General features: G+C 43.8%; 2 protein-coding genes across 3 annotated transcripts; both read right to left on the reverse strand.

Moving 5' to 3' along the window:
• Positions 1-172: 172 nt before the first annotated feature.
• Positions 173-13,364, reverse strand: zfyve9b (zinc finger, FYVE domain containing 9b). Of its 2 annotated transcripts, none has more exons than XM_034293703.1 (16): positions 13,216-13,364; positions 11,599-12,425; positions 10,749-10,848; positions 10,444-10,655; positions 7,156-7,288; positions 6,781-6,903; positions 6,428-6,583; positions 5,601-5,825; positions 5,314-5,396; positions 4,897-5,001; positions 3,729-3,879; positions 3,049-3,129; positions 2,534-2,696; positions 1,985-2,090; positions 1,683-1,859; positions 173-472 (listed from the first exon to the last, which is right to left on the reverse strand). In XM_034293703.1, exons 1-16 carry the CDS (start codon positions 13,277-13,279, stop codon positions 311-313), a joined length of 2,868 nt encoding a protein of 955 aa, XP_034149594.1. In that variant the 5' UTR covers positions 13,280-13,364; the 3' UTR covers positions 173-310. The 2 variants fall into 2 exon arrangements, with proteins under 2 accessions (XP_034149594.1, XP_019904784.1); XM_020049225.3 differs by having other exon boundaries at positions 339-608.
• Positions 13,365-13,955: 591 nt separating this feature from the next.
• On the reverse strand, positions 13,956-18,376 carry btf3l4 (basic transcription factor 3-like 4). Its single transcript, NM_001310868.1, is given in 6 exon segments — positions 13,956-14,310; positions 15,517-15,576; positions 16,525-16,726; positions 16,994-17,107; positions 17,516-17,577; positions 18,320-18,376. Coding segments are annotated over 5 exon segments (477 nt in total). The 5' UTR covers positions 17,570-17,577; positions 18,320-18,376; the 3' UTR covers positions 13,956-14,263.
• Positions 18,377-21,923: the final 3,547 nt, after the last annotated feature.

The following is a 21,923-nucleotide window of genomic DNA, read 5'->3' on the forward strand; positions in this document are numbered from 1 at the left end:
TGAAACAATCCCACCACTGCCCCCTGCTGTGTGTTTGAAACAATCCCACTACTGCCCCCTGCTGTGTGTTTGAAACAATCCCACTACTGCCCCCTGCTGTGTGTTTGAAGACTGACAATGGAAAGAACAACATTCTTTTTTTTTTTTCTGCTGTTGTTTCAGTGTTATAGTTTCAGTGAGACAGACCACTTAACCTTCAGCCAACCTTTGACCCTGGCTGGCTGGCTGAGACAGAGCCAGGAGGTAAACTCATGTCCATTTTAAAGAGCTTATTCCTCCAGCAAATGTGTTTGTACTTTGAACCTCGCCCCTAGGAGATGTTCTCCAGTATGTAGAAGATGAGCTCCATGACAACAGGGACTGTGCTCCTCTTGCGCCCCCAGCTGTGTATAACTGGCATCAGCACAGCGTCCAGGGTGTTGAGATACGGTGCTGGGAGAGGCAGGCCATTACTGCCCGCCACAAACCCAACCTGGAACAAACAACACGTATGTTAACCACCACATGTCTGATGGTGTTACTGCCCGCCACAAACCCAACCTGGAACAAACAACACGTATGTTAACCACCACATGTCTGATGGTGTTACTGCCCGCCACAAACCCAACCTGGAACAAACAACACGTATGTTAACCACCACATGTCTGATGGTGTTACTGCCCGCCAAGTCTGTGTTTATGCCGTTGGTTTTCACAGAAATAACACAAAAAAGTCAGGATGCTGTGTAAAATGTAAATAAAAAATAGAATGCAATGATGCCAATCATTTATCCCTGTATTAAATGGGAAATAGTACAAAGACAACATATCAAAATTTCAACTGCAAAATACATGCCCACTTTGAATTTGATGCCAGCAATATGACAGGGTGGTTAATAACTATCTCAGGCATTGGATAATTTACTGTGGAAGTTAATTTGAAATATGATTCTGTTGCCAGAAAGTTTTATTTATTAAACATCTAATTCTCTGTTCCACAACCGACTCCGTGGGAGTTTTAATGTTAAACTAGCCAACCTAATTGTGTTAGTCAACAGCTTAATGTAACACAATGTACTCAGGTTCCAGACCAGTATTTCTTTCATACACATTTTTTTTGCATGTTGCATTAATGATTCACAGAATCAGGAGGGCCAGGTGAGTGTTAACGCTGCACTTTGGTCAAGTAATGATTCATCTCATTCCTGCTGTGAAAGAAAAATCACCTCAAAAATAAATCACTGCTTCTGAAGACAAAATAAGACACATTTTGAGTGAGATTGGTGGTGATCTCTATCTGAGTGAGATCCCTTTTTTTAAAACAGTTATTGAGGGAGCTTGATGATTTCTATGGATTGATCATGTGACCAATCATGTGACATCTGAGAGCCTGAGAGCAGGGTTGGAACAGTCATAAGGACTACCACTTGTTGTGTGTTGTCTTGGCAACGTTACAAAGCTCATGCACAGAAACACGCCCATTGAGTCTTACTGTTGTGTCATGCCGAAAGTTGTTCTCAACTACAACAGAACATTTGCCACACTTTCATTTTAAAGATCGTTTTAGAGAAAGTAAACTAAGGTCAAATATTACATATTGACCTGCAAAGCCCCAAACTCTGTCGAGTCTAATTATGGCAATGTTACATCTCTACGTTTGAAACCGATGTGGTCTTCATGCTCTGGGACCAGTCCCGCCCTCACCTGGTGGGAGTCCAGAGTGACACGTAGTCCCAGTTTCGCCAGGCCGTCCTCTTTGAGCAGCTTGAGGTGTGGACACAGCGCCAGGCAGAAAGCCCGGGCCAGTCTCTCCGTCAACCGGCTGTGTTCTGGAGGTTGGTCGGTGAGGTCAGGAGGATCTCCTCTCTGTAGGAGGAACACCTAGACCACACAGAACACCATACTGGATAAGGGTTAGGAATACAGGCCGGTCACACAACAAATACAGCTGACTGTGTAAATACGAGTTGGGAACAGGAAATGGAAGTGTTGAGTCTGTCTTCTACCTCAGTCCAGTGGATGACCTTTCCATTGGCCTTGTACTCCGACTTCTGGAACATCTTCACACTACTGATGGACTCCATGGACTTACCGTCGATGGGACTGATGACTCTGCAAGACACAGACCGTTACTATCCATGTCCAGTCATTGGCGCCACTCTTAAAGGGGTTACGAAAGACACCAAGCCAGACCACAGAGCAGCGTGGAGTGAAGAACACTAGCTGAAGGGCAACTAGGCTTGTTGAAAGGTTTTCTACTGATACAAGACATTCTGCGATTGCATCTGAAAATGACCATTTAGGTCAATATTAAATGTTTTGTACAGGGAATTAACTATTCTGAACTCCTGCATAGCTTTATCATGTGCAACAACTGGTTATTTCAGAATGAACTATAACACCTTGAAAGGTAAAGTTTCAAATTCAAAGGCACAACATTGGGATCTAGGAATGTGTGCAGCCGATATGAAAGTGTTTGGGGTTTGGCAAGTCAATATGATTCCTTATTTAAGACTCAGATTAGGCCCAAATTCATGAAGGCTGTAATGCCTCACCCCTTGTTCAAAACGCATTCATTCTCCAGCCACTGAATCAGAACATGCTCTTCGCTGTCTGATTGGTTGACCCGCCCACAGGTGATGGCGTAGTCTTTCATCTCCCGTAGCGATCTGCGAAGCTCCAACATCGTCTCCACAGTGATCTGCACCATCAGGCCATCTGAAGAAAGGGACAGCAATACAGCGAAAACACACACACAAGACAGCAACAAGGACACACTCACGTGCACATACAGCCACACACAACTTTGAGTGCACGTGGACACACACACAGACAGTGACATATTCTAAATAAGGACACGTTATTTAGGATGAGATGTAAAAGTCATATGAATCGGGATCTACAGTATATCATATTATTGTGTAGTTAAATGTTTCTATTGAAGAAGTTTAATCCTTGGACAAACCAAAACTTGTTCATATATACCCTCCTGTATGTGATTTATTGTGTATAACACAATCAGGTCATAAATGTTACAGTTCTACATGAAGACTGACAAGAATGACACTACCTTCCACAATGCTGGACTTGGCCAGATATCCTGACGCTGCTTTCAGAGCACCACTGAACACAAAGAAGCAGGAACCGGTAACTGAAACCAAACAGAGTAACATCTGTGAGCACTTGGTTCACCTTCTTACACGACACAGCAGTGCCATCTAGTGGTGAAAACAGACATTTCTTACACGACACAGCAGTGTCCTCTAGTGGTGAAAACAGAAATGTCTTACACGACACAGCAGTGCCCTCCAGTGGTGAAAGCAGGACATTAACGGTTAGGAACATAATGAAAATAATGCAAAGGCTAGATACATTGTGGGTGTAAAATGGAAGACAATATCCTGGTCCATGTCCTGTTCTCTCCAGTTCTTTCTCTCCCTCTATTTGATTGAAGGAGAAATATATACCTGGTCGCTAATTTGAGAGGCTAATCCTAGCCACTTCTTGTCATCACAGGAAATGGAAGGTAAGCTAAAGAGACACAGGCTACTACACACCTTGCATCTTCATTGAATGTTCCTATTCTAATAATGAAGTAAGGCCAGACTCTCCATATGCCACAGAAAGTGGTACTCTTTCAAATGCCATGTGTGAAGCATTTCTCATCTAACAGTGTTGTTTTTGGTTACAGGCCAGGCATTGCACTCTAGTCTGTCCCAGAACCAGTGTGGATGTCAGGGGCGTTCCCACCTTTGCGCGGCTGATTGTGGATGCTGATGGCCTGGGTCTGGTACTGGCCATCGTCCCCCTGGACACAAATGAGGTGGGAGTCTGCCGACACATTAAAGCACGCCCCCATGGCCAGTACATGCTCATTGGACTTATTCAAAGCCCTCATCAGCTGAGGGAGAGAAAAAGAGAGGCACAGAGATGAAAACAAAAGACAGAGATAGTGAAGAGGGGTCAGAAAGTGTGAAAGATAAATAATTGACTGTTTGCAACACCATTTTAATTTAATCAGTGTTGTTTTTTATTTCCACAATTCATAATGCATTTAGGGAAGCTGTTCCTCCCTACATCCAGCCCACGCTCAAACACTACATCCCAACATTAGCTCAAACCCTATATCCCAACATAAGCTTAAACCCTACATCCCAACATGAGCTCAAACCCTACATCCCAAACTGAGCTCAAACCCTACATCCCAACCTGAGCTCAAACCCTACATCCCAACCTGAGCTCAAACCCTACATCCCAACCTGAGCTCAAACCCTACATCCCAACCAGAGCTCAAACCCTACATCCCAACATGAGCTCAAACCCTACATCTCAACATAAGCTCAAACCCTACATCCCAACCTGAGCTCAAACCCTACATCCCAAACTGAGCTCAAACCCTACATCCCAACCTGAGCTCAATCCCTACATCCCAAACGGAGCTCAAACCCTACATCCCAACCTGAGCTCAAACCCTACATCCCAACATAAGCTGAAATCCTACATCCCAACATAAGCTCAAACCCAACATCCCAACATAAGCTCAAACCCTACACCCCAAAATAAGCTCAAACCCTACATCCCAACATAAGCTCAAACCCTACATCTAAACCTGAGCTCAAACCCTACAGCCCAACCTGAGCTCAAACCCTACATCCCAACCTGAGCTCAAACCCTACATCCCAACCTGAGCTCAAACCCTACAGCCCAACCTGAGCTCAAACCCTACATCCCAACATAAGCTCAAACACTACATCCCAACATAAGCTCAAACCCTACATCCCAACCTGAGCTCACCACTTTCTGGTTGTCTTACTATTAAACCACTGGAAAAGTGTGTCTGCTATTAGATTTTTTTTTGTGTAACTTATTTTCTTTTTAATAAAGTGTGACCAAGTGTAGTTTCATGGCTCAGCTGTACCTCCTCATAGCTGCTGGTGGGGATTTTAATGCAAGTTCTGTGTGCCTCCAGATCCATGGTGAGTCCAGGTACAACCGGCAGAGTGTAACGATAGTTCCTGAAGTCCTGGGAAGCAAAAGGAGGAAAAGGTCTGATTGTGTTAATGGAATCTCATTGTAATTATTAGACTCCAAATCAGAAGACAACTGAACTATGGAGTTAACTGACACGGTCCAGTCTCGCTTATTGGCATGTCTCCCATGGAGGTCTGGAGAATGTTACTAGCCAACACAGTGGTTTGGATACAGAATGCCCTAATGAACACAACACAGTGGTTTGGATACAGAATGCCCTAATGAACACAACACAGTGGTTTGGATACAGAATGCCCTAATGAACACAACACAGTGGTTGATGTTGTAAAGGCAGATTATTCACCACTAGCAGTCTCATGATGGTGTGTCCCGTTTCCCCAAACAGAGCCTTCCGGAAACGCACGCTGTACAGGGGACAGGGGTAGACTGAACAGGGAAGAGAGGAACACACAAATGAAAAGATGTGGCTGGACCACACACACAGTCATACAGACAGTCAAACACACAGTCATACAGACAGTCATACACACAGTCATACACACAGTCATACAGACAGTCACACACACAGTCATACAGACACATACCACTCCCTAGCTACATCTTTCTCCTGCCTCTAAAGCAATGACTCACATCTGTACTCTGCCCCAAGTCTGAGCATGAGACGTAGAGGGAAGGCCTTGGCCCAGGGCACCTCCGCCCGGAGGACCAGCAGGCCAAAGAGGAAGGGCTGGTTGGGCATAGGAAGGCCCTGCAGGGACTGAAGAGTGGAGTGCACCCAAAGGAAGCCAGCGTGCTCCTCACTGCCCAGAAAACTACTGGAGAACTGGGAGAGACCCAGGTGGTTCAGTACCTTGCCTGGAGGGATTGGTGAGGAAGAGAAAAGAAAGAAAAGAGGTGTAACAGAAAGGGAAAATAAAAACACATTAAGACGGAAAAGGTATAGCACATATGCCAGAACACCCTTTCACAGAAAACACTCCTTCAAGACGTTGTTCAAGAGCCAGACAGCGCCCCTTTAACAGCCTGGCAGTAATTGGAAACATCTACGTTTCAGGAATACGGCATATTCAAACTAGCCTACTTTCCCCAATACATTGAGGAAACCATATGTTGGGAGTAGTTGTGGGGAACTCGGTCAAGTGTGTCTCCATGCAGGATTACGTCACTCCAACCTCACCCGTGAGAGCATCCCTGTACAGATGTCACTCCAACCTCACCCGTGAGAGCATCCCTGTACAGATGTCACTCCAACCTCACCCGTGAGAGCATCCCTGTACAGATGTCACTCCAACCTCACCCGTGAGAGCATCCCTGTACAGATGTCACTCCAACCTCACCCGTGAGAGCATCCCTGTACAGATGTCACTCCAACCTCACCCGTGAGAGCATCCCTGTACAGATGTCACTCCAACCTCACCCGTGAGAGCATCCCTGTACAGATGTAACACCAGCCTCACCAATGAGAGCATCCCTGTACAGTTGTATAAAGTGGCTGAAGATGTCTTTGGGGAAGATCTTCTCGTCCGGCAGACACTGCAGCAGGACGACCACCTCCACCTGCCCCACTGCGTGCATGCCCTTTGATGTCACACACCAGCACTTCCTGTTGACATCTAGGGAGAACCAATGAGAGCCGGTGCTTCAACGTGAGGTCACCGTGTTCTGGTGAATTGATAGAATATAGTAAATAAGACAAAGTATTCGCCCCTTAGGTAAGAACACGTGTGAAGGGGGTCTGCCTGTGTATACAGAACATGACTGGAGAATAACAGGAAAAACCACTGGATAACGGGGATACAGGGACACATACAGCTAACCAGCTTCACCATGGCCAGTAGGTTGGCGTTGAGGACGAAGACCAGGGAGTTGGGTCTGCCGCTCTCCAGCTCCTGGATGAGGACCCTTTCAGAAGGCTTCTCCTCCACTGTGTAGTCTGCCAGGACAGAGGAAACAACTGACATCATTGGGATCCATTAAACATGAGGATCTAATAATATTCTGTAGAAATATGAAATGGCCTCTTGAATTTGTTTCCAATTAACCTGCCCAACATGAAGACAATGGCAGTGAATCAGAGTACCGCTTCACAGCCAGAGCTAACGCTAACTCGGCAATCCTTCAGTAGCTAAGCTACAGACCAGTGAGCTAGCATTCAGCATGTCCAGTGTTAACCGCCTGGTCGTACCTCCTTTGACCCCAGTGGAGGTGAGGATGGGAGGAAGGCCCTCCAGCGGGATGAGGTTAGTAGAGCTGCTGATGTGGTTGCTGACCAGGGCTGCTGTACCCCAGCCACATGGACCACATGCCTCCTGCAGAGGCTATGGAGAGAGGAGGACAAGGAGGAACAGACTTCAATAATAACCGACTCCTCGTCTGTATGTGTCTGTATGTGTGTGGGTCTGTGTGTGTGGGGGTCTGTGTGTGTGTGGGTGTGTGTGTCAGGGTGTGTGTGTGTGTGTTTGTATGTATGTATGTATGTATCTGTACAACGATCAGCCATAACATTATGACCACTGACAGGTGAAGTGAATAACACTGATAATCTCGTTACCTGTCAGTGGGTGGGATATATTAGGCAGCAGGTGAACATTCTGTCCTCAAAGTTGATGTGTAAGAAGCAGGAAAAATGGTCAATCGTAAGGATCTTAGCGACTTTGAAAAGGGCCAAATTGAGACTGTTAGAGCATCTCCAAAACTGCAGTCTATGTGGGGTGTTCCTGGTCTGCAGTGGTCAGTACCTATCAAAAGTGGTACAAGGAAGGAAAAGTGGTGAACCAGTGACAGGGTCATGGGCGGCCAAGGCTCACTGATGCAAATAGGGAGCGAAGGCTGGCCCGTGTGGTCCGATCCAACAGACGAGCTACTGTAGCTCAAATTGCTGAAAAAGTTAATGCTGGTACTGACAGAAAGGTGTCAGAACACACAGTGCATCACAGTTTGTTGCGTATGGGGCTGCATAGCCGCAGACCAGTCAGGGTGCCCATGCTGACCCCTGTCCACTGCCAAAAGTGCCTACTATGGGCATGTGAGCATCAGAACTGGACCACGGAGCAATGGAAGAAGGTGGCCTGTATCTGATGAATCACGTTTCCTTTTACATCACGTGGATGGCTGGGTGTGTGTGCATCACTTACCTGGAGAACACATGGCACCAGGATGCACTATGGGAAGGAGGAAAGCCGGTGGAGGTAGTGTGATGCTTTGGGTAATGTTCTGCTGGGAAACCTTGGGTCCTGACATTCATGTGGATGTTACTTTGACACGTACCACCTACCTGAGCATTGTTGCAGACCATGTGCACCCTTTCATGGCAACGGTATTCCCTGATGGCATTGGCCTCTTTCAGCAGGATAATACACCCTGCCACAAAGCAAAAATCGTTCAGGAATGGTTTGAGGAAAAAAACGAGTTCAAGGTGTTGACTTGGCCTCTAAATTCCCCAGATCTCAATCCAATCAAGCATCTGTGGGATGTGGTGGACAAACATGTCCAATCTATGGAGGCCCCACCTCATAACTTACAGGACTTAAAGGATCTGCTGTTAACATCTTGGTGCCAGATACCACAGCACACCTTCAGAGGTCTAGTGGAGTCCATACCTCAACGGGTCAGGGATGTTTTGGAGTTAAAAGGAGGACCTACACAATATTAGGCAGGTGGTCATAATGTTATGGCTGATTGTTGGAATAATATACATATTAATGTATACATACATACACATTACACACACAGAGCGAGAGCTTTACTGGAGTAATGACTGGTAATCACAAATGCTCAATATACATGTGATTGTGACGTGGTTATTTTTTTCCAATCCAACTCGTTTCTCCATTCAGATTAAGTGGTTTTAAAGGGGAGGTTGAATGTGGTCTAATGTCAGTTTCAAAACCTGCAGTCCTACAGCCCTTTCCAACCAATGGTCTAGTGCAGGGGAGGGCAAAGGTTTTGGCTCGGGGGCCACATCAGTATTTTGAAATTAAACAGAGGGCCACATTTGTTTTGTAATTTGTTAATCATAAATTGTTTGTAGGCCAGAAAATATTTAATACATTTAAACAGTAGGTCCATTATAATGTTTAAATCATTTAAATTCAGATGTATGGAAGGGTTGGTGAGTTATGTTTTACTTTCCCTGAAAACTATTTTAATACCTACCTACCGTGGGCCGGATGGAATTGCCTTGGGGGTTGGATTCAGCCCACTGGCCTTAGTTTGCCCCTGGTCTATTGTGGTGGGGATGTCCACAAAGTTGCATACTGGATTAGTATCAGTTGTAGGGGACAGCGTTTATACTGGATTAGTATCAGTTGTAGGGGACAGCGTTTATACTGGATTAGTATCAGTTGTAGGGGACAGCGTTTATACTGGATTAGTATCAGTTGTAGGGGACAGCGTTTATACTGGTTTAGTATCAGTTGTAGGGGACAGCGTTTATATTGGTTTAGTATCAGTTGTAGGGGACAGCGTTTATACTGGTTTAGTATCAGTTGTAGGGGACAGCGTTTATACTGGTTTAGTATCAGTTGTAGGGGACAGCGTTTATACTGGATTAGTATCAGTTGTAGGGGACAGCGCTTATACTGGATTAGTATCAGTTGTAGGGGACAGCGTTTATACTGGTTTAGTATCAGTTGTAGGGGACAGCGTTTATATTGGTTTAGTATCAGTTGTAGGGGACAGCGTTTATACTGGATTAGTATCAGTTGTAGGGGACAGCGTTTATACTGGTTTAGTATCAATTGTAGGGGACAGCGTTTATATTGGTTTAGTATCAGTTGTAGGGGACAGCGTTTATACTGGATTAGTATCAGTTGTAGGGGACAGCGTTTATACTGGATTAGTATCAGTTGTAGGGGACAGCGTTTATACTGGATTAGTATCAGTTGTAGGGGACAGCGTTTATACTGGATTAGTAACAGTTGTAGGGGACAGCGTTTATACTGGTTTAGTATCAGTTGTAGGGGACAGCGTTTATACTGGTTTAGTATCAGTTGTAGGGGACAGCGTTTATACTGGATTAGTATCAGTTGTAGGGGACAGCGCTTATACTGGATTAGTATCAGTTGTAGGGGACAGCGTTTATACTGGATTAGTATCAGTTGTAGGGGACAGCGTTTATACTGGATTAGTATCAGTTGCAGGGGACAGCGTTTATACTGGATTAGTATCAGTTTTAGGGTTCAGCGTTTATATGCTTTTCTTATGCAGCTTCGGTAAGTAGGAGTTCACTGCCTTTGAAAATTGTTCTTGCAAACAAATTATACTGTTACAAAAAAATCTATGCTTTATTGATTTAACTGTGTGAAAATGGTAATGTAATTCCCTCAGATCACCCTGTTGGAGAAGTGGTAGTTTAGCATAAGATATAACTGGTAATTAACAATTACCGTACATTTCAAATGGATTTTCTCTCAGGTGGTAAATCCTACTGTCCACGAGGTTACGAACGCATCACAAACACATAAATACATACATTGAGCAGCGGCGACTCCGATACTATCTGGGCCCTCCTGCTGATCTGCGGGGAACCAGTGGCGCTTCTGATTGTAGCGGCTATACTCCTCCTCAATAACAGGGGCGAGAAGGTGGGGCCTCGGATTGGTGTACACGGGGCGGAGTCTGATTTGTCATTGGATGGGATCTCATCCGCAAACCAGACCCTCCTCCTCCCCCTGGGAGGAGTTCCTAAAGAAAATAAAGAGAATGCATGTTGCCCCAATGAACGGAATAAAACACTGTTAATGTCTGCCAAGTTGTGATGGTGGATGTAGTACACACTTTTCACTAGAGTTGAATGGCAGGAAACACAGACACGCCCCTCCTTCCCATCTAGGTGTGTAAGTCGGAACTTCAGACCGGAGCACACAGAACAGAAGACCTAGAGAACCACAGAACAGAAGACCTAGAGAACCACAGAACAGAAGACCTAGAGAACCACAGAACAGAAGACCTAGAGAACCACAGAACAGAAGACCTAGAGGACCACAGAACAGAAGACCTAGAGAACCACAGAACAGAATACCTAGAGAACCACAGAACAGAATACCTAGAGGACCACAGAACAAAATACCTAGAGGACCACAGAACAGAATACCTAGAGGACCACAGAACAGAATACCTAGAGGACCACAGAACAGAAGACCTAGAGGACCACAGAACAGAATACCTAGAGGACCACAGAACAGAAGACCTAGAGGACCACAGAATCAGCAATGTTTTTAACACTTAATTAGGAGTCTTTATGCTGCTGGCAGAGTGCCTTAGAATAGACGGTCAGCTTTGTCTCCCCTTATTGAGATTATACAAGCCTGAGACATTCTTTGTCATTTGGTTTGCTCCACATTGCTATTTGTCCTAAATTGGATGGGTAATTTTCTTTTTTTGCCCTCCTGGGAAGATGTAGTGGGCATTATTGGGGGATCTGTTGAGTTGATTTTCAGTGGATGCCTCCAAGGACGTGTTTCAGTACACATTTTACTGCCCACCCCTTCTGGTCATCAGTGATGTCGTTGTTAGTTCATTTCCTGTTTTAGTGACAACTAGTTGGGCTGGTTAGTAGGACATGTAACAGACACAGAACCACTAATAGTCAGCCCGTTTCCAGGGAACAGGGACCATAGAGCCTTACCTTGCCACAGGCACGACAGTGGTGCCTCCTCTTGGTGAAGGTGAACCTGACCTCACACTTCATGCACACCAGTGCCTGGGCATCAGGGACCCACACAGGGGCCACCTCCCCCAGGACAGTGCCTCGCTCCTTGGCCAGGATGCCGGTGGGACTGGCCTGTAGCTCATTGTCTGGATCCACTGATTGAGCTACAGGGGACGTAGCCCAGTCTTCCACCACTCTGTTGGCACGGTCCTCTTCATTAGTTTGTCCACTGGCTCCAGGTTGGTCCTGAAGCTCCAGTTTCAGGACCTGTTTTTGGGCATCATGGGAGCCTTCAACAGGCTCTTCCAGATCAGGAGGGATGAATGGGCCTAGGTCTTCTGGACCAATGGGGGAGTCCTGTGGTTTCAGTCCAGTCTCTTCCAGCTCCTTCTCCTCAACCACAGAGTCCTCCTTGGAGGAGGGCAACTGAGGTCTCTTCTCCTTGTCCACCTCCACATCCGACCCAACTGTTTTGGCGGGGCTTATCATCACAGGGGCAGAAGACTCCCTGAAATGCTTCTCACCCCATGTGGAGATTGTGTCAACGGAGCAGGTTCCCTCCTCCAGTTGTTTCAACAGTCTCTGGGCCGAGGTATCTGGCTGGGAAACAGGCCACTCCTTTGCTGCCACGGAGTTTCGAACTCCCTCAGAATGGACTTTGGGTTTCACAGGAGACTCTGATCCAATTTGTTCGCAGCCCAACTGCCCTGGTTTTGTGATATCCCCATCCTTGAACATCAGCAGACAGGGTCTGTGTAGCCAGTGATGTTTTGCATCCATCAGAGATGGAGGATCTGATTCATCTGGTCCCATGAAGATGTGGAAACAAACAGAAACATGGATATGAAGAGCCATGCCAAAGACATTGTGGTTGAAAAAGAGAGCAAGGCTTTTCAACAACTTAACAAACATGTAGTTTACAAACACATGCAAGGGGTAATAGCTACGGGCTGCAGGGAATACAATACAAACAATACAATCAATTGTAAAAGACTATCAATTGATTATATCTTGATAAATATTATATTATTGAACTATCAATCAACGCCACCTATCTGACGCAGCTACTTGGGTTTATATTGTTGCTCTTCGGTTGTGTATTTCAGGTAGACTCGTTTCGCGCTGTTTAAATGTTGTCGAGTTAGAACTGCATTGCAGTTTAACCTTCCTGTTTCTGTAACCATTTGGGCTACTACAATTGGTGGTTGATTATAAAAACGTTTTGTTTGTTTTACGGGGCACATAAACGGAAATTGGTCTCAAGCGATATAGCTGACATGGCGTTTGCTTCGCGGGACGGTGACGCATCCTGCACACGTGCGGCAGTTTAAATCCCCTCTTAACCAGTGATCACGGCAATGCGACATTTACTCCGCATCCTTTCCCAATAACGACTGCAGTGTAAATCTAAAACATTAATCTATTTATTACGTTATTTCAGTGCATTTCAATATTCGTATTTCATAATTCATAGGCTAAAGGAAAATACGCTTTCATATTTTAAGGACTTCTTTGCGAGCGATCAGTTATAGTAATCTCCCCAAATATATATACTGTATAACCTCAACTTATCAATAGATTTGAAAAACGTACCTTCGGTCAACGCACCCAAGAGGCTTTCATTCTCATCGTCTCGGGTACTGAAGAACTTCAACATTTTGTAACAGTAGCGTACAAAACAGTAGCCTAACCACAGCCTTGATCAGTAGCCCAGGGACGACTTCCCTCTATTCCGCTCTCCAGTCCCCCCCCCCCCCGACCACCCCCACTGCGGGTCTCAAGGAAACTCAAGCATATCCTCAAATGTCCTTTCTTAAACGAGTTCAATGTAGTGTAGCCTGCTTTGGTTACATGTTCAACAAAATATTCCATGTTATTTTTATTTTTTTTATTGGCTCGCAAATTATTATAGGATTCTGCACGCATAGTTGTTTGTCTGTTTAATGTAAAATCATAAAACCGAATTTTAATTTACATTAAACCTGAGAAGGAAAACATTTGTCTAAAAAAATACAACCTACCACATAGTACTGAAGGAAACAAACTTACCTCAAAATTTCACAAACATATAAAAGTATTACTTTGCTCAGTGATATCACCCTAATCTAAATCTGTTTATCACATCGAATTAACTGCATGGGTACCTTTGAATTTGGTGCAATCTAGTTCCGAAGCATTTCAGTCCATACGCGCTAAGCGCAGCAGGCTGGGGACATGGTTAAACAGGAGGAAACATATGCTTCAAATGAAACGTTAAGGGTCTTGACACTACAATGACAACATTGTGAAAACCATAGACTTCTGACAAAAACAGCTAAAAAGACCACAGCACCATGTAGAAAATGTTAATACACTTTATTTTGTTCCGTAAACAAATAATTCTTAAGACTAGCTTTAATTAATGACCACCGGAATCCTGATCATGACCGACAATGTGGTGAAAAGTACCGAACCGCCGACCAACATTTTGGGAGTTTAAGTGCGCAAGACAGTCTGATGACGACTTCCTTGGGCCGTTTAAAATGCAAAAGTCTCTGGTAGACGGCAGATTGTTTGAAATAAGTCTTCGTAGCTAGAAGTTAAAACACCGGAGCGATCATCTTTCTAATTGCTGTTTCTGGGTTCTGAAGGGGATCATCACTCAGTTGGCCTCATTCTTTGATGCTTCGTCGAAATTCTCCACCAGGTCTGAAGATAAACAAAACAAAAGGATGGTTTTAAGACTTATACATATAAATGGTGTGTATGACACCAGGACCCAGTGAAGGACACCTTTTGCTACACAATGGTTTTATTGGTTATCACTGTATGCCTAAACGAAACAATATTAGTTTCAACCAAAGGTTGAAAATAACTTTAGGATTCAGGATATTCTACAACAAAAACACGTGGGGAACCTACATTCTTGGACATGGAAATAAAAAGGAACATTATTCCTATTTTATTTAAAACAATACAGACATTAAAATTAACCAGCCAATCCATTCATATAGGCATCTGACTTCAGAATTAAATATGAATCTCTTCCTTGATCATCTACATGACAAGCTACCATGGTCAATGTTGCTTGGGCTTCACATTTGATCGGAGAGTTGGTATGTAATTAGTTGGCCGCAACCTTTCTTGGATAAAATTCACTGTTGAAAAACTGAACTTGTTTAGGTCTAATGGAACATGACAAAAAGCTAACAGACAGCCTCTCTCCGTTTGAGTAACTGGGTAGTGTAATTATAGATTTACTGAAGTGGCCTCTGCATTTCTGTTGTCAAAACTTCATCAGTTACTTAGTCATATGGGGGTCATAACCCCAACAGACACAGAAGCTCAACATGTTACATGTTCAAGGAACAAACCATGATCAATATATAATATTACTGTTAAGACAATCAATAGCGGTTAGAATCAACATTTCAGTGAATTTGCCTTTGCATGCAAATTTTATCAGTACATGGATACCTGGAAATTGTCCAGGAAATTGTGAAATGTAATCCGGGAATGTGCTTGTGTCGTAACATTTCATTGCAAAACAAATGTCACAGCTGCTTGACAGAACATGTTGAATGATGTTTGCAGTGCCAAGTCAGTCATGACGCCCAAGCAACCACCCTGACCCTTAACCCCCAATATAACCCCTGACCTCAACCCCGATATAACCCCTGACCTCAACCCCGATATAACCCCTGACCTCAACCCCAATATAACCCCTGACCTCAACCCCAATATAACCCCTGACCTCAACCCCAATATAACCCCTGACCTCAACCCCAATATAACCCCTGACCTCAACCCCAATATAACCCCTGACCTCAACCCCAATATAACCCCTGACCTCAACCCCAATATAACCCCTGACCTCAACCCCAATATAACCCCTAATCACAGCAGATTCCCTACCTGGGACGTCATCATCTTCTTCTTCAATATCTTCAGCTTTAGGGGCTTTGTTGTCAAGAACTGAAACAAAAAACAAGAATCAACCTCTATAATACTAGACACTGCTTTTAAACCCAATCTTGACTTTCTATTGGAAAAATGTGGGCGTATATTCACTACGTCTTAGAAAACACAACAGACCCCTCTCCCAATGACGAATATGGCCCTGGCGGGTTCCACCACAGCCTCCATAATGAATATGGCCCTGGCGGGTTCCACCGCAGCCCCCATAATGAATATGGCCCTGGCGGGTTCCACCGCAGCCCCCATAATGAATATGGCCCTGGCGGGTTCCACCGCAGCCCCCATAATGAATATGGCCCTGGCGGGTTCCACCTCAGCCTCCATAATGAATATGGCCCTGGCGGGTTCCACCTCAGCCTCCATAATGAATATGGCCCTGGCGGGTTCCACCGCAGCCCCCATAATGAATATGGCCCTGGCGGGTTCCACCTCAGCCTCCATAATGAATATGGCCCTGGCGGGTTCCACCTCAGCCCCCATAATGAATATGGCCCTGGCGGGTTCCACCGCAGCCCCCATAATGAATATGGCCCTGGCGGGTTCCACCTCAGCCTCCATAATGAATATGGCCCTGGCGGGTTCCACCTCAGCCTCCATAATGAATATGGCCCTGGCGGGTTCCACCGCAGCCTCCATAATGAATATGGCCCTGGCGGGTTCCACCGCAGCCCCCATAATGAATATGGCCCTGGCGGGTTCCACCTCAGCCCCCATAATGAATATGGCCCTGGCGGGTTCCACCGCAGCCCCCATAATGAATATGGCCCTGGCGGGTTCCACCTCAGCCTCCATAATGAATATGGCCCTGGCGGGTTCCACCACAGCCTCCATAATGAATATGGCCCTGGCGGGTTCCACCACAGCCTCCATAATGAATATGGCCCTGGCGGGTTCCTTGTGAAAATACTCCAGCCCTAACAGTGAATCTCCATGAAGATCCCCTACCTTGCCGAGGGAACTGCTCTGCCAGTTTGCGGAGGCTGGTGAGGCTGTCGGCGCCCAGCTGACTCAGGATGCCAGGAAGCATCTCAGTGAGCTGTTTGGTCTCGGCGTGGCCGGTGATGGCGAAGGTGTTGGCTGACAGAGATGCCTGAACCTTGGGGTTGTTGAAGTGGATGACCGTCCCATCATCCTTTATCATGTTCACCTGGTGACAGAACACCAGCGTTTAACTTTATTCAATTGTATTAATAATAAAATAAAATGCCATCCAGTTTTTCCACCCAATGTATAAGTATTCGCTGAAGGGCATGAAGGCAAGGCAACTTTCAAACATTAACCTTGTTATGGAGACCATTTTCCCTGGCACATTAAAGGCCCTTGACATTTATCAAAATGCACCTCTGACTGAGAAGGCTGGAAGCAGACAACACATACCAGTTAAATAAACAAGTATAATGGTAGGTGTATTTACCTCTTCAATACCAGCAATGTTGTTGACAGCTAATTTCTTTAGTGAACTCTGCAGTTTCTTGTCATCAGCTGTTGCTGTTCTGTGTACCACCTTCTTCTTCCTTCGTGCGGAGCCCTGAAACCATCAGACGGAGACTTCTAAGGGCAAAACCAGTCAAAGGAACAAGATTCCCAATTCTAATCAGCGCATTTCTAAAAATAGAATTGGTCGACTTGCATGATGATGGAACTGAGCCCCACCACAAAGAGATATATAAGCTAGGGATTACAACCCACAGAAGTTAACCACAGCAGGCATGTATTAGTCCTCTGACTTGTCTTGGAATGGGTACGCAGTCCAAAATAAAAGTCCTCAATAACAAAGACAGATAAGTCTGCCAAGTCTTACAAAGTCAGCAAACAGTGGTTGTGAATAAGTTATTTCACATTCTGAACAGGACCATTCATGTTTTTCACACAGAAGAATTGTTATTTTTTTACATGCAAAGGAAATGGGTATTTATTAGAAAGCTGATGATCTTACCTTTCCTCCTATCCGGACCTGGGCTTGAAGTTTGGCTAATTTTTCTTGGTTCATGTTGCTACCTGGAACATAACAGAGAGATTATAAATACGGGTAAAACCTTGCAACTTATCAGGTTTAAATCCAAGCAGTCAATATGGGTCAGCAACTTCTCAATCAACAAATGATAGCATAACAATGTTTTCCACTGATGATTAGTTTTAGACACAGTATTCTGAGTGAAGGGGTTAAAATGACATGTCATTTAGCGCAACCATTTATCCACGAGGAAGTACGGTTAATAGGGATTACAGTACAACTACACACGGCTGATCTCAAACTAGTCCCGATGTGACAATTTGTACCCCACCAAGCTGGTAGGCATCAGTCTGATTTATTAGCTAAGCTATAGGCAATCTAGGGTTCATTGCTATTTCTAGCTAGTATATAAGCGAGTTATACCTGAACCATGTTTAACTACTGTAGCTAAAAACCCTAGTCAAACAATAAGAATGTACAATTTTAAACAAACGTAACCGACATGCGACATCTTTCACAATAGGGATGCTGTTGTTCGTTGACGTAATACAATCAATTTCCCACAGTATAGCTAGCTGAACAGACAGACTAGCAATCAAGCTAGCACGCGAATATAACGTTAGCCAGCTTGCTAACAAATGAAAACAATGGACTTCCTGGGAATCGTATGAAGTGTCATCAACTCTTTTCGTCTAAAATACCTCGGTCCCAGTTAACTATCAAACACAGGTATAAGTGTAGATCATAAAACCACTTCAGAATGTATGTTAAAACAAAATAAAATACCTGATTCACAGATATCCGAGGAAGCATGCGGCAACGAAATACGAGATTGGAGGATATGAGGAAAGAATTACGTCACTAACCATATTACCGTCTTCTTCTAGGGTAAAATAAAAACCTCAATTATGCCCCCTACTGTAGAGGAATTATATTGCAAAAAAGACTTAAAGCATTGCAAGGATTGCAGCTTTTTTGAGTGAATTCCCAAGGACTAGGTGACTTTTATCATCATCTAAACCTACATTTAAGATTTTTTGGTGTAGAGAATTTATGCAAATAAAGAAATCCTTGTCCTGACGAGATATACATAGCATGACGTTGCAGCTCTAATTTTCACAATTTAAGGCACCAAATTGTAAGCCCCAAGGAAAACAGCTAGAACAGTTTCACAAAGAAACTCTGATCAAATCAAATTCGATTGCATGTGTTACATTCAATAAATACATCAGGGGTTGAAGATTTTTTTTGAAATGCTTTCTAACAAGCCCTGTCAAAACGTTTTAGAATGAGATCAATGAGAATACATATTTATCGTTATTACTTTTCCCTTGTGCTGAACTGTAGACTTTGTTGCTCTAACTCAGTTGTTCATTTAAAGGAACATCCTTTTCATCAGCCTCTCAGTTGGGAGGATTACCTTCCCCACCAAAGCAACCTCAAGCAACTGGGCAGATGCCCCACTAATGTAGAGATGCTTTGTAATGTCAATCACATTTGCCTTAGTACATCAGTCTACTATTTCCTGAGCAGGGACCCTTCTCGAGTCCAAAGCTTGTGGTTTTATTTATAATGGGGGTTTATGGATTCTCAGGCCCTTAAAACCAGGGATCAAGTGGGTAATCTTGGTGTTCTGATCAAAGCGGTCACCAAAACAGCATTCTATCATCTTAAAATATAGCCAGAATCAAAGGCTTGGTGTCCCAAAAAGACCAAGAGAAGCTCATCCATGCTTTTATCTCTAGTAGGGTTGACTACTGTAATGGCCTGTTAACTGGACTCCCGAAAAAGACTGTAAAACAGCGGCAGCTCATTCAGAATGCTGCTGCTAGAATGTTGACCAGGACCAAGAGAACAGAGCACATCACTCCGGTTCTTAAATCTTTACATTGGCTTCCAGTCAGTTACAGAATAGATTTCAAAGTGGTGCTTTTAGTTTATAAATCTCTGAATGGTTTAGGACCTGAATACATTTCTGATATGTTTGAAGAATATAAAGTGAGCAGGGCTCTTAGATACATGAACACAGGTCAGCTAGTAGACCCCAGAGTCCAAACTAAACATGGAGAAGCTGCATTTAGCACTTATACTCTACACAACTGGAATAAACTACCAGAAGATCATTTTTAAATCCAGGTTGAAAACACTTCTCTTTTCACTTCTCTTTTTATCATTATGAGGTATTCATTTGCTTTGATGTTTTCATTTGAGTATTTTCTCTCTGTAAAGCACATTGAATTGCTTCAATGTATGAATTGTGCTATATAAATAAACTTGCTTATGTAAGTTTCAAACTGATTTCCCAAATCGTATGACCTATTGAACATTACTGTTGGTTATCGGAAACATTAAGACAGGTGTTGTTTGGGCACAGTAGAGTTCTAGAATCCATGTTCAAGCAGAAATGGATGAAAAGAATGATTGAATTCAACAACTACAACCAACACTTGGTATGTTTTAATCTCCATTGGCCCTGCCTGGGTAGCAACATCTCATCCTGAGGTCCAGACAGAAAGCCAAATGCAACACATTACATAAAAATGTACTATACAATATATACAGTCTTACATGCCAACATAAACACCACAGTAAAGGACATAATAAAATGCATAATAATCTTTGGGTGTCTCCTCACTTTTCCGGATGTTTCCCAGGGTACTCCGGTCATGTTACCATGAATCTGATATCTCTTGGGAGCAAAAAAGGCCCACTTTTTAATAAAATCTATTCTATTAAAACAGAGCAGTGAATCCCCATCCCCAAATGACCTGCTGCACACCTGAACCTCATTAGGATAGGGCTTGCTGGGGGTCTGTCTGAAACACGGTGAGGTCACATTCAGAAAAGGAATACATTTTTTAAAACAGTGTTTCTGGAGGGGCATGGTGATGGCAATAGGGGTGATCCAGGGTGGGGCCATCAATAAACTTCTCTGAGGTTTTGCTTTGTAAAGACAATGCTCTGGTGCCTGTCGTGTACAAGGTTCATTTCTCTTTGACACAGTTAATTATGTACAATGAGGAGGTGTGTACCTTTTACAACACAGTCATCAACAACATTCTATACGCAAATTCATTATGTATCTGAAAGGTTGCAGGTCAAAGTTACGAGTATCTCTCTGGATGTGTAGATTGGTGAGCACAGGGTATGAGTGACAGTTTGAATGTTACTTTCTGAAGAAACAGCACTTGATATTGCTGCAGTAGATTCAACAGTAACATGCAGTGTCTGCTTCAGCTGTTTAGGTGGCCGGTCCTGTAAACACAAAGCATCTTTGTCAGACTGAGGTAGTCAGCAGTTGATCATCTGTTCCTTCCCCACAGCCATGGACATTATTCAATTAATTCATATTTTTTGTTTGTCCTCAGATATACTGAGAGAACAGAATTTCTTGTTCAATTACATGAGTTAGAAAACCCTTGAGTCAATAGACAGAAGAATCTGCTGCGTCTACAATAGACAGCTTCAGGTGACATAGCGATAGGCATGTTCACAGGGACAGCCAGGATCATTTCTCTGACAACGTATACTCTGGAAATAAACTGCTCCAGGATAGCTGCAGTCACTGTTAACCACAGCCAACTCAGATCACCATATGTCCTGCTGGAATGTCGGCTTGCTTGACTGGAATGGTACTTTTGGCCAATTAAATGATTTATACTATTACTATTATAATCCATTAGCATGAACAGTAGCCGCTACTCTTGAATGGTTCAAGATAGAGAAACCAAACAAACTGTCTCATTCTTAGATTATCCCATTAAACGAGAGTTCTAACAAATCTCTGAATGAATGACACCCTGCATCACTTAGAGCACTCTTCAGAGTTATTGGCACCCTGGGTAAATATGATCAAAACAAAGCTATGAAAAAAGGAGTCTTTGGTAACTCTGAAGTGGTCATCCATGACATCCTGTTTGACTGAGGTATACATTTGCAGTGACACAAAGCTAAACTCCCTTAGTCATCTAGCAACACAGGACAGGCCTAATCGCATACAAATAAAAAATGAGACAAAATGTTGTGGACTTTCCCTTATCAACCAATAGCTATAAAAATCTCCAAGGATCACAGTTGAAGAATTGCATAAGTAGATATATGGGTCAACAAAGGCTCCAAAACTTTGAAAAGAAAGAAAGCATCAGGAGAAAACTCTTCATGGCACTAAACTACAAATATAAGTGCCTGAAGTTTGCGAAATGTCATTGGAACTTTGACTGGAACCAGGTTCTATGGTCTGATGAGACAAAAATGTAGATTTTTGGCATGAAACACCAAAGGTGGGTTTGGCATAAAAATAACCAACATCATGAAGAATCTAATCCACACTGTGAAGTATGTTGGTGAACTGTGATGTTGTAGGGCTGTTTTATAAGATGTTAAGCCCTTT

Source organism: Esox lucius, chromosome 8 (genome assembly GCF_011004845.1).
Source record: "Esox lucius isolate fEsoLuc1 chromosome 8, fEsoLuc1.pri, whole genome shotgun sequence".
Lineage (NCBI taxonomy): Eukaryota > Metazoa > Chordata > Actinopteri > Esociformes > Esocidae > Esox > Esox lucius.